Here is a 12736-nt window from a genome sequence, read left to right as displayed (position 1 = left end):
ATTACTCGGGACACCCCGAACAGTTACTAACCTATTTCATTCACCAAAAAGGCTTCGTCAATTGCCGTATTGCACTCGGAACTATTTTTCAAAAGGGAATGCGACTCCCCAAGTCTAGTCTCTGATGTCTAGTGTGGCCAGGAATTGACGTAGCACCATCATTCGGGAGCAATGAGTTCCAATTTGGCCAACGGAGAAGTGACCAGGTGACCTAACTTAGGTAACTTAGTGTGATTATCTGGAAGAATGATCGCCGGAAGCTAAGAACGAGAAAACTGCATGTGTGCTCGTTTGGGCACACTAATCCACCATCACCCATCACAAATGTAGAGTAGCACATATATATCAAAACAGCTCGATAGTTAGTACTGAGATAGCCTATGTGGATAGCTATCCTTATGCAAAACGTCATGTACGTTTTCCCAAAAACGCGTGAGAAACCTACAAAATTTGCGGAGGCAAAGTATACGACCGAACTACTACCGAATGAGACAATCCACTAAAACTAATCAGGTGTTCCTCCAACATTGGCGTCGAAGACGTCAATAATTTGTTTCACGCGGTGGTATCGATCCATGTGATGACGGGTGGCTGTATATTTTAGGTGTTCCCAAATTTTGAAGCACCATTTTATAGGGGTATTTCCTATAGGTGCCTAACTTTACTCTCCTTAGCCACGACACAAATCAAACTCGCCACTGACCACAATGGCTCGTACTATTCCCTTATAATCCATGACCGCAGAAATATTGCTACCAGGAGCCGCGAGATAAAGTTGATCCAGTTATCTAGACTTGGGAGCTGGCCAGCCGACCAACTAAATGCGTACTTGAGCACTGCTTATAGTAAATCAATAATGGTTATATGAGCGCCCATGAGCATTTAAACAGTTCGAACTCCGGGTAGTTCTGCAAGAACCTGATCTGGGTATTGACCCTCTGTTTCGATTGGCTAGTACTTTGCCATGATCATTCTTGCTCTAGTCCTCGGACTCAGCGCGTTCGCGCTCTACTTTGTATTCTGGCCCAAGCCACTCCCTAACTTCACATAACCCTCTTAGCAGCATACTAGGAGATCTTCCCGAAATCTTACGGATGATAAAGAGCGGAAAGACTCTGTCCGAGTACTATGGAACTCTCGTCGAACGGCATGGGCCTGTCATCCAGGTACATTCAGCTATATTCTCTCCAGGGCACTGCACTAATCTCAGCCTTCAATAAGATGTTTATTGGATGGCATATGTCTCTGGTTGTCGCTGACCGTGGAGAAGCAGAGCGTCTCATGATCAAGTTCAAAAATGTTGATTTCCCTCCGACAGTGTTTCGCATGTAAGCACCGACATCTCTCGGAAGGCCTGTCTCTTGTGTTTCTTATGCCATGCTAGGTTTGAGCCGCTCATCCCGCTTAGTATAATGGGCCTTCCAGGAAGTGAGTACCATATTTCTTAGTGCGGCATTATAGGGTCTTTCTGGCTAAGGTGTACCATTTAGAGGATACATGGAAACATCATCGCCGTGTTATGGGACCTACTATGAATCGTCGATTCCTGACTCGAATGGAGCCCCATGTGCTTGAAATGGCGAGACAGCTAGTAAATCTTTGGGACCGAAAGCACCGGATTGTTGGTGACAGGGCTTTCGCCGCAGATTTAGACCTCGGTCTAGCCAGCATGGTGCGCCGAAGGAATTGTGCAAGGTCTTCAGAAGCTAATATCCTCGTATTTGGTCTATCAGAACTCCTTGGGTAAGACAAAAGTGTTAACTTATATTCCGGATAGTAAATATAACTTTGGGTCATACATAGCAATTATAGGCGTTGGAGCCTCGCTTGACCCCCTCGACCGTATTCCCGCATCCACAACTTCAGTCAAAAAGACCAATCCGACGTTGTTGATATTCCTGTCAAGTCCTCCACCCCTATGTTTGATGGCATTCGTAACCTGATGACAAAAGTCGGTGCAGTGTTCTTGCTACCATTTCCTTCTGTTACATTTCCGGCCTTCCTTTGGCTTTCACCGTCATGGCGGCGAGATCTTCATATGATCCGTTCTTTCTTAATGAGCAAGATCGTCGAAGCCAAAAAGCGAGAAGTCAACCATGGGGCACTTGCCACGGACGCGGAATCCGTGCTCGACATGCTTCTCCTACCAGACCCCCGTGATGGGACCGAACAGTTCGACGAGAAAGAATTATTGGACGAGTTAGCGGCATTTCTTATGTGAGTTGGGGAATTGTCATCATTGATATACGGTCTTCATTCTGGGATATAGCGCTGGTTCGACTGTAGGGAAAGTTCTTGCGTGGTTCGTCAAATACATGCCCAAGGATGCGGAAATCCAACGACAGTTACACAACGAAATGCGTACAGTATTCGACGCCAACAAAGAGGATACATCCAAATATCTAGCTGATTTGAATGACCCTGATAAAGTTCCAATCCTCGAAGCTGTAATGGCTGAAACACTCCGTTGTGCTCAAGTCACAAGTGCAACAGTTCGTAGCCGTGAGTGGATTATCGATAACTATATATCGGATTTCGTATTTATTCCCTTATTTGGGTAGTATTAAACGATGATATCATTGGAGGATATCACGTACCCAAAGGTCGGTCACTAACTTGGAAATTATTTGGCTCCGGCCTCGATATCTGATCAATATGAACATACTAGGCACTACCGTTATCATCCCTCTATGGTACTTCGCGACTCAGCAATCTGCATGGGGATCAGATTCCCATATATGGCGACCGAGCCGATGGCTAACACCAGACGGATTGTTCTGTTGAAAGACACACAAAGTAGTCAACGCAGAGGGGCAAAATGTATTCAAAGTAAGACAAAATTTTTAAGTACACGGGGAGAAGTCTTCGGAAGATCTCTTCCGGTCCTGTACAGTACATGCAGAATAGACGCCGAATACACGATATTCCAACACGTTCAACCCAAACCCTGGTTCAACTTACTATCCATTTGGGCTGGGCCACCGATCATGCTTTGGGCAGAAGCTGGGCGTATGTGCTTCTGAACCTTTATAGGAATGCGTATAGTGACGCGTGCTGCTTGCAGATTATCCAACTCAAGATGTTTATCGCAAGCCTGTCTTATGCCTTCTTCTTCAAGCCCATCCCGCCCGAAGTTGACGTGTGGCATTCCGGGTCATTCATAACAAGCCATCCAAAGAAGTGCTACGTTTCGCTTGAGCGTTGGGATTCGGTTGCTGTCAACGTCTGAAACTTACAGAATACACTTCTGTCTGTTTTTATTGTAAATATACAAACAATTGATCGTAAATAAAAACTGAAGTTCTTTGTTACTGCTGGTTTTTTGTGGACCAATGGGTAGAATAGCACTGAGCTAGATCTAGATGTTCGCCAGGCATTCATAGAAATTTTAATAACTAGGATTAAGCGCACTCTATGATAGCATAACGTCCACAACGCCTGGAATTATAGAAATCATGAACTAAAAATTATCTCCTCCAAAACAGATGTATATATGCCAAACTTCACGAACTACGAATCCATTGTGAACTATTTTAAGAACCATTCTTTGAATCCCATCTCTCCAAAGAGACATAACACATTCTGGGCCGACTGGTAACTACCTCAACAACCCCCCAATCATCTACTTCGGGCGGTACAGGCTTGAAGAAGAAAGCCCTGGATATAATGGCAAGGTATGTCTTTAGCTGAAGAATCTTTGTAGGCGAGGTTTATTAGCTCTCTGCCCCCAAGGCAGCCTCTTAGACCCATCAAGTTCATGGGTAACTTACCGCAAGCCTTTGTCCAAAGCATGACCTCTGCCCTGCACCGAATGGGATGCTAGGCCCAGCCAATCGGTTGAATGTGCCATCAGAGTTCAACCATCGGTTAGGTCGCCACGCTTTCGCATCTGGCCCCCACTCGGTCTCGCTTTGGCTCATTAATTTGGTAGTAAACATCAGTTGTGCTCCTTTTTTTATTGAATAAATTCATCGTAGTTAACTAGCCATAGTTCTGCGTTGATATAGATAAAGTACCTTTTGGAACGTGCCTCCCCAAGATAACCTCGTCCTGAAGAACTGAAAATAGGACAATGTCAGAAGTGGGAATTAGTACACGCAGCTGTCGCTCACGGTCCCGAGCTATGATAGCCGCTACACCAGCGCACCGCATAGTCTCTGCCACAACAGATTCCAAGATGGGCACGCGCTCAGAGTTATCCAATAGATCGAAGTCCAGATTATTCGACTCTTCGCTAGGACCAAATACGGCACACATTTCGTCGTGGAGCTGGCGCTGGACATTGGCATTTGTTGAAAGGTATTTAAACAACCAGCTCAGTGACACAGCTGTTGAGTCCTGACCAGCACTAAAAACAGGATACATCAGGAGAGACGGTGAAAGGTTAGGGTGAATCTACTAACAGGATGTACATTATGAGCTCATCAAGTAGGTTCTCTTTTCCAAAGGCCTCCTCTCCTTCGCGTCCTTCGCGCTATACAATCATATCTAATACAGAGTCAGCATTTGTGGATAGTCCCTGTTTTGCCTCGCCCAGTTCGGTTTCCCGTTCCCGTGCCTGAGCTATAGCGGTAGTAAAGAACGAGGCAATAAAATTGTAGTGTTTCCACCATGTAAGGGAAGTATATGTAAACAGCCAGGTTGTAAGTGCCGGGAATGGCGATTGAAGTGATCTTTCAACCTCCTTCACGATAAATTTGCCTGATTTGTATAGGAGAGGCGGATCGACAGGTGGAAAGTGGACGACGCTACTTGAATATTGAACGCTTGAAGGCAGAGCATCATATGCATGCTTCATACAACCAATCGAATGGCCTAAAGTTACGTTGACTTGACCCAAGAATCAGTTAAAGGTCAGGAGACCCAAGTCCGTCAAACATACCAATACCATCCTGGTAGTTACCAGCCAAACCCAGTCAGGGCAAGCAAGTATTAAGGTGACCGCGAAGCACAACTAACACACCATTGTAGCTAGGTGGAAATCCAAAACTGGATCAAAGGCACTGCATCCGACCAGCGTGTACTTGGCTTGCCAAAGTCCAACCAGGTCGTTTGCCCCTGCAGCAATGCGTTCGGACATACGCTCAAGATAACGCCGACTCATGCTAGGCCCCGAAAGACGACGATGTTTCTTCCAGATTTCGTCTTTGAACTAAACGTTAGTTCATAGTGCGTATTCGTATACATAGAGATGGATCTCACTTGCAGGCAGAGAAATCTGGCTATTCGGAAGCACTGTGGCGAATCTGAACCAGTTCAAAGTGTTAGTCAAGAACATCAATAGTTTCAATCTACATTCAAATTCAAATCACTTACACCGACCTCAATCTTGCAGATGTGTCAGTAATTTTCTCTCTAAGAATAATTCTTTCCATTTCTGCCTTGTCATTTACAATTACAAGGCGATGCCATCCCAAGAGTATCTTGTACAAGCGGGTATATCTTAAATGAGCTGTGTCGTTTTTACCAGTTGCAGGCGTAAATCTCACCTGGGAAATTGGGCCATGTATACTCACAGTGTGAGCGACAAAGTCGGCAAACAACCCATCCCCATTTTTCCCCGCTCGTGAAATGGCTGGAATGTCTCCTAGAAAACTAGTGATTGGGTTATGCGGGATATTAGGTATCGGTCTAGGGCGCAACCAAGAATGTACAAGTTGTATCAACAACGCAGATCCCACCACTAATCCAGCGGCGTTTACAAAGGTGGCATCGACATTCATTTTTTCGAGGGTGGGAGGAGGAATTGGGACCAGGACAGGGCATGTATATTGTGCGCAACTTATAGGCAAGCATGCTTCCGTGATTATAAATATATAGTACCCATCCCGAGTTGCTCAAAGTAGTAAGTAAAGTTGCGTGGATCGGTCAAGTTGGGATGACATCATTCACCAACACCTCACATATTCCGGAAATCACTTGAAATCAAGACTGCTTAGCTCCTGTGGTACCTCATAACAACAATTGCAAGCCAGACACCGAGTTTAGATATAGTACATGTCCGGATTATGTTTCAGCTTACGTATAGTGTTAACGTTATTCGCTACACACAGGAAGCCCTTGATATAACGCGAGCCCGGATCTTCTGCTAAGTAGCAAGCATGCATATCCGTAATTAAAGTCCCAAATCATTATCAATACGAGCTATTCAGTAGGTCTCGCCTGGTTCTTCAACTGGAATTTATTCTCATAGAAAGTATGTATACATAAGCACAGGTTGCACCGCACTTTCTAAACCCTTATGGAACGTATCATTCGGTTACAAGCTGTTATTGTCAATCTTCGACCCCCATCTCTCTAAACACACATAGCATGACTTTGGCTGCCTTGTAACCAGCTCAACCGCACTCCATACATCGACTTCAGATGGAACGGGTTTAAAGAAGAATGCCCTCGACATCGTAGCCACAAACATTTTGACCTGGAGAACCTGGAGAACAGCCAACCGTAAATCAGTCAGCATTGTGAATATAGGTACTCGATGCTGGCTTACAGCAAGGCGCTGGCCGAAACATGACCTCTGTCCCAAACCGAATGGGATACTTGTTCCGGCGGACCGATTGAACGCACCCTCTGGTGTTAACCATCGACTAGGTCGCCATTTTTTAGCATCAGGTCCCCATTCTGGTTGGTTAGTGCTCATTAATGAAGTGGTGAACATTAACTGTGTTCCTATAGATAAACTCTATTAGACCATTCGGGACCTGTTTATTCAGACGGCTCACCTTTTGGAACCACCCTATCCAAAATTATCTCGTCCTGAGTTACTTTGAAATCTGCCCGTTAAAAGCGAAATATAAATCCCACTAGAACAAACTTACGCTCTCTTCCCGTAAGAGATGCTACACCAGCACACCTCAGAGTCTCTGCTACCACAGCTTCCAGAATAGGTACTCGTATATGGTCATCCAACAAGTTGAAATCCAAGAACTCGTCTGATTCAGTTCCCGGACCAAACACATTGCATACTTCATTGTGAAGTCGAAGTTGTATCTCAGGATCTTGGGGAAGAAACTTGACTAACCACCCCAAAGAAGCGGCTGTCGTGTCCTGCCCGGCACTGATATAAATTAGTATTCCACTAGAAATCCTAAATGCGTGAAGAAAACAATATACTAACAACACATATGTCATCAATTCGTCGAGCATTTCTCCCTTACCGAACGCTTCGGCTCCCTCACGAGCTTCCCGCTGGATAATCATATCCAGTACACAATCGGCATCGGTTGCTAGTCCTTCTCCCTTGTTGCCTAAGATCGCTTCCCGTTCTCGAGAGCAAGAAATAGCGTTAGAGAGAAATGAGTTCAATAGCTTGTATTGCTTTCTCCACACGGGGGACGTGTAAGTAAAGAGCCTGGCTGAAAGCATAGGGAATGGAGACCCGCTCGCCCTCTCGATGCTTTCCATCATCGCTCTCAGAGCCTCGTGTAGTGGAGGAAGGTCGAATTGTGGAAGATGAACTATACCATTCGACTGGATCACTTCCGCCGACAATGCGTTGTAGGCAGTCTCGACACAGCCGAGCGGAGATCCCATGGTAATGTTCACTATGTATAAAATGTTGATATGATATACGGAATAGAACAAGAATTCTTGACTTACCAATAGCGTCCTGTTAGCCAGGACAAGGATTAGGGGTCGCAAGCCATTTCAGGACGTGATATTACCACACCAACACCTACCATCGTAGCTAACTGGAGATCTAAATCCGCGTCAAATGCAGCAGAGCCAACAACTCTAATCTTGGCGTCCCATAGCCTGGCCATGTCATTGGCTGCCGAGGCAATACGACCAGACATGCGTTCGAGATAACGCCTGCTCATGCTTGGACCGGTAAGACGCCGATGACGTTTCCACGTTTCATCTAGTAGAATGACTTTTTTGTCAATCGAAGTAATCTATTCGCGGAAATATCCGAATTCACTTGCGGGAAGAGCAATCTGCCCTGTGGGGACGACCGTTGCAAAGCTAATGAATGGGATACTTAATTGAGGAGTCGTTACGAGCCACATGTCTTCGACAGAAACTCACATTTCATTCGTTCTTTTGGACTGATCCGTGCACTTCCCGCCAAGAAGGATTCTCTCCATCTCCTTTCTATCAGAAATAACCACTATAGGATGTCGACCGATCAGAATCTCGGAGTAAACGGCTGGTAAGCGCGAGGTCCTTTAACCCTTAAACAAGTACTATGCTATTTACCTGCAATATTGGTCCATGTTCAGCGACGACATCGGCCACGTAGTCCGAAAATGTCTTCTTGTCGTCCTTTATAGCTTTAGTGATGGAGGGAATGTCACCCCATATACTAGCTATTGAGTTATGTGGGATGCCGGATATTGGTTTGGGTAATAACCACGAATGAACAAAATGTATGAGCAACACAAGTGCGGCCAGGATTGCTGCAACAACCAAAGGACTTATATCGGACATGTGTGAATCGGAGAGGAAGGGAAGAGAAAAGCAGAGGATCCGGAACACTCGACATAGCTATATGCACGTCCTATGGCTGACCCAATGATAAGGATGTGCATTCCAATTTACTGGAACAAAATAACGGCCGCCGACTCAGGTGGCAAGATATCCGCATATATGGGGCCATTACCCGAGCTAACCCACACTTGCGCGCAATCAACCGGCTAGCATACCACACCGAGAAACAATAGTATGATATACTCCGAGTTTGGAAGGTGGTGGCGTGCCTCCGACAAATGGGTAATCGCGCCAATTTTAATGAACACCATAAACTGGAAAGTTCAACTTTTATTGGCAAAAAAGTTAACGCACTTCGCGTGTTCAAATAATATAACCAAAGACATATAACGAGCGTCGAATACAAGGAAGGGAGTCGAAACGAGTGGGAAAGGTAGAACAGAAATATAAAGTCCATATCGGAAAATCAATTGCGTAATAGTCCAAAGGGAAACTTAACGTGGTATAGCCCGATCAATCTCATAAAGTGGGCACACAACCACCTACCAAACCGTATCCCACCAACCGGAAAAGGGGCCTCTTCCGTCGACCTAAGCAAAGTATGTAAGCCCAGTGCTAGCCGCAAGAAATTGAACCCGCTCATTACCTTCTTCTCACTTGGTTGGGTAATACTTTGCTCAACGTTCGCAAACTTCACGGAATGAGTGATATCCACGAGCTTGACGTTCAGTGCCTCAGCAAGGGAAAGAGCAGGAACTGGTAGTGGATATGGGAATGTTGCGATGATGGCCGGGTCTGTATTAATATCATATCATAGAGCGTTAGCGCCGGCTGTTGACAGCACAATTTGATGCAATGCAGCTCACCGGTCATGACTGTCCCGTTAAATGGAATCACTGGTGGTGATGGCTGAATTGGTGCAGTAGTGGGATAATCTTTGACGTATTTCGAGCGTCTGTAGGTAGGCCTGAAAGACACATCCGCGGTACCATCTAGAAAACTCGTAATGTTACCGCATGCGAGCCTCGTCTTATTTGAAGAATGAATAACGATCGAACGTCCTAAGAGCGAGTGTGTCTCTGGGAAAAACCGAACATAGGCATCGCTATACCCGAAAGTTGCGATTTTACCGTCGGTTGTGCCATTCAACTTGCCATGTTTGCCTCTAAACATAGGTTAGCTCTGTTACGTGCCCCATTATGACCACACTTACGAGAGATCTCCAGTCTGACAGTACTGTGGGAACGCTGGGTCACAGATGAGACCCTCAGTGACATTAAGGGGATCATGGTGCGCAAGCGCCTATAAATATTGTCAATATCCTGTTGGGGTCAAACCAGCAAACTGTCAATCGAGTATCACCTTGGTACAATCGCCGTCAGGAGGAATGGGATTGGTGTGTATATGGTAGGCAAATGGACCCCCAAGAGTCGGATCATTGGTCAGGCCCTTAAGAACCTGGAGCTTTACGAAGGTCGGCTCCCCATCTGTGGTACCGACAAACTCAAAATGTGCGCTGATACCTAATTTCTATGTTTATAGAGAGGTATGAGCTTGATAGAGTATACTGCACTCAGATACTGACTTTGCCTTGTACTTCGGCTCGGGCGTAGAGCTTAGGGCTGCGATTACCATACGACCGGCGTTCCTAAAATTGAGAATACGTCAAGTGCAATGACCTTAGGTTGAAATACAGACTAACCTCAAACTGTGGTCTGGCAACGGAACACGCGAACATAGACAGAGCCAATGCGGCAGAAAAGAGCATGATGGGGAGCGGAAAGTAAGGAACTTGAAGGGAACGGGGAGAGAGGAGAGGCCTGAATCGAAGACACCAGGCCGGACGGTCTCTTATAGCCTACCCACTCCTTAGACAGTACCTTTGGGCTATTTCTCGATGCCGAATTCCGTACCGGATACCCAAAGAAATTCATTCCGGCCCAAAGGTTTGTTGGAGGCTGAAGCTCTCTCGGGAAGTGAGTACAGCCACATAGCGGAGAAAATAGAATCGCATCATGATCGACGGCAACAGACTCACCAAGTTCAAATTCGCTTGGCAACATCCATTCCCGTCCTTCGTTTAAAGTTGAAGGGAACAGTATTTTGAGACGTCCCGAAACCGTTCCGAGTGGTATGTGAGCAACCGAAGTCTATCTACCCGAAACCGTTTCCAGGCACCACGGCATTGATATTATCTATAGACAGTAAATGGTATTCATGGATGTCCTTGAACTTCAATGGTGCTGTCGCTATTTTGGCGCGAACTACAAGGGGTAAACAGGAACACCTGCTGTGCCATTGTATAAGCCTCGGAAGGCATAGTCAGCTCTTTGTGTTCGAGTGAAGTGTGACAAGTATGTATTGTACGCGACGGTAGGTGATACAGTTGGAAATTTCTAGGTAAACTTATGGGAGCCAAAACGCTCGTACCCCAAACAGAGACAGCCAGGATATGGATTACGGAAGCAGACCGCCCGGCTCACGTGACGAACTGGTTTGTGAGGACCACCTTGGGGGCCCTTACTCAATAGATCAGGGCGCGAGGCAAGATGTCCAATCCTCTAACAGACGGACACGCTTCGATCATGGCTGCTGAACCACCAGCTACAGCACAGCTAGAGGCTCTGCAACACTACGGGAAGCGCGATGTCTCCAAAGGTAAGTTGACAATTAGGAACCGTCAAATAAGAACTGAAATGTATTTTATTGGACGTGGCTTGGTTTTATCTATGGGATAACTAAACGTGACCAGTCGTGGTGCGCTTTAAAGCTGTCGGCAACGCACCTATTATGAAGCAGAACTTCTACAAGATCACCGCATCCAATAGGTTTCAGGCCGTTATACAGTTCCTAAGGAAAGAATTGGGTTGGCAACCAACGGATCCTCTGGTCGGTGCTCATTTCCTGTGTTTCTCGACCCTTTGGTTGGTTAAACATCAGTAGCTGACTTATGATATATAACGTAAAATCCAGTTCACTTATATTAACTTAGCATTCTCACCGGCGCCTGATGATACTGTCGCAAATTTGTTCAAGGTATGTTTATATTCTATCTCCCCAATACAAGTTGATTCGAAGTTGAATTGGGTTAGTGTTTTGCCACCGATGGGCACTTGATTGTGAACTACAGGTATACTGTTACTCCTCAGCAGCCTAGACCGTTCTAATATGCTCTCAGTACGACCGCTGCTTGGGGCTGAACTGTTCACATAGGGAATTAAGGTCTTCAACATACTATATCAATATGCTTGTTAACTTAGGATTTTCGTAATGGATTGACTCTGGTCACGTGGTATATTCGCACGAAAATGACTATTAATCTCGAGTTGGTCTCTGCTCGCAACGATATGAATATTGTTATGGGCGCATAGTCATCTCACATTTCCCTTATAATTTATAATACCAGCCTGTTTGGGATAAGGATAAATAGCATATATAATATAAGTTTAAATGCACCAGCTCGACCCGGATGTGGGCTCCTCTGTCGCCCGTTGTCTGTGAAGGCTGTGGCTAAGCTGATAGATTCCACGGTCATAAATGAAGAAGTGAGTTAGCATCAAACACACAACTTAAGCTACCTGCTTTGAGCCGCATAGCAAAGCCGGCCAGGAAATTGATAAGCTATGATCCCTGTCAGTCTTGGTACTTGTGCTGAGTGTAAAAATGCGTATACCCCAACTTTGTTCGCCCGAGGTTCAAGCTGGGGCGTTTGTCGCTTATCTCCTGATCCGGTCGGGAGAAGGATCTCGCGAAGCATATTAGTGGTAATCTGCCATCTGCGAAGTGGATTTGCAGACGAGTGTTTGTTTGACTCTAAATCTTCCATGGTGCAAATCAACACGTTGACTATGTTCCGTAGAAAATCGGACCTCGGCAAAGTAGGTCCACGTTCCCAAGCCTGTTCTTTAACATCACATGCCGCCAATACGATCATGTGCAGCCGTGGCCGAACCGCTAAGATTTCTTGGACCTCTTCGGGACGAGGACTTGATGCGCATGTATCTCTTATTTGAAGTACGTACACCCCTTGAGGACAGTAAGCTGAGATGGCTTCCAGAAGGAGGCGATGATTGAGATATCGACCGGACTGTGTTACAAATTCGTAGCCAGTCAGTGGTGATTCGCCGTGACCGGCCAAGTACAGTAAGAATATATCGCCCTTAATACATTTCGAGATGTTTTCTTTGATAGTGCGTAGAATATTGTCTGTGGTTGCAGATTCTCCATGGAGTGACATGAATCGAACCCAACAGAGGTGAGAGCATTGGCTTTCCAAATGTCGTACATCTGCTCCTGGTCCTTT

The 12736-nt window shown here is 45.8% G+C and overlaps 4 protein-coding genes across 4 annotated transcripts; 2 read left to right on the top strand and 2 right to left on the bottom strand.

Annotated features, from left to right (window-relative positions):
• Nucleotides 1–964: 964 nt before the first annotated feature.
• RhiXN_06746 (cytochrome P450 family protein) lies at nucleotides 965–2784 on the top strand (the record flags this gene model as incomplete). The annotated part of the gene is made up of 11 exons (XM_043326562.1): nucleotides 965–999; nucleotides 1061–1166; nucleotides 1222–1328; nucleotides 1385–1428; nucleotides 1491–1672; nucleotides 1734–1743; nucleotides 1804–1865; nucleotides 1907–2217; nucleotides 2270–2502; nucleotides 2562–2603; nucleotides 2669–2784. The coding sequence occupies 11 exons, from the start codon at nucleotides 965–967 to the stop codon at nucleotides 2782–2784; spliced, it is 1248 nt and encodes a 415-aa protein (XP_043181994.1).
• Nucleotides 2785–3533: 749 nt separating this feature from the next.
• On the bottom strand, nucleotides 3534–7823 carry RhiXN_06745 (cytochrome P450 family protein; the record flags this gene model as incomplete). The annotated part of the gene is made up of 15 exons (XM_043326561.1): nucleotides 3534–3695; nucleotides 3771–3949; nucleotides 4017–4058; nucleotides 4113–4348; nucleotides 4404–4474; nucleotides 4496–4830; nucleotides 4883–4892; nucleotides 4964–5145; nucleotides 6349–6430; nucleotides 6494–6672; nucleotides 6726–6776; nucleotides 6822–7060; nucleotides 7121–7547; nucleotides 7603–7612; nucleotides 7683–7823. 15 exons carry the CDS (start codon nucleotides 7821–7823, stop codon nucleotides 3534–3536), a joined length of 2346 nt encoding a protein of 781 aa, XP_043181993.1.
• A 1152-nt stretch (nucleotides 7824–8975) lies between these two features.
• On the bottom strand, nucleotides 8976–10201 carry RhiXN_06744 (copper/zinc superoxide dismutase domain-containing protein; the record flags this gene model as incomplete). Its single annotated transcript, XM_043326560.1, has 7 exons — nucleotides 8976–9023; nucleotides 9080–9228; nucleotides 9300–9598; nucleotides 9647–9735; nucleotides 9796–9963; nucleotides 10019–10081; nucleotides 10136–10201. 7 exons carry the CDS (start codon nucleotides 10199–10201, stop codon nucleotides 8976–8978), a joined length of 882 nt encoding a protein of 293 aa, XP_043181992.1.
• A 781-nt stretch (nucleotides 10202–10982) lies between these two features.
• On the top strand, nucleotides 10983–11600 carry RhiXN_06743 (ubiquitin-like protein ATG12; the record flags this gene model as incomplete). Its single annotated transcript, XM_043326559.1, has 3 exons — nucleotides 10983–11091; nucleotides 11426–11469; nucleotides 11526–11600. The coding sequence occupies 3 exons, from the start codon at nucleotides 10983–10985 to the stop codon at nucleotides 11598–11600; spliced, it is 228 nt and encodes a 75-aa protein (XP_043181991.1).
• Nucleotides 11601–12736: the final 1136 nt, after the last annotated feature.

The sequence above is a fragment of the Rhizoctonia solani genome, chromosome 7, assembly GCF_016906535.1.
Source record: "Rhizoctonia solani chromosome 7, complete sequence".
NCBI lineage: Eukaryota > Fungi > Basidiomycota > Agaricomycetes > Cantharellales > Ceratobasidiaceae > Rhizoctonia > Rhizoctonia solani.
Note: the sequence above shows the minus strand (reverse complement) of the source record. Positions and strands in the feature narration are given on the sequence as shown.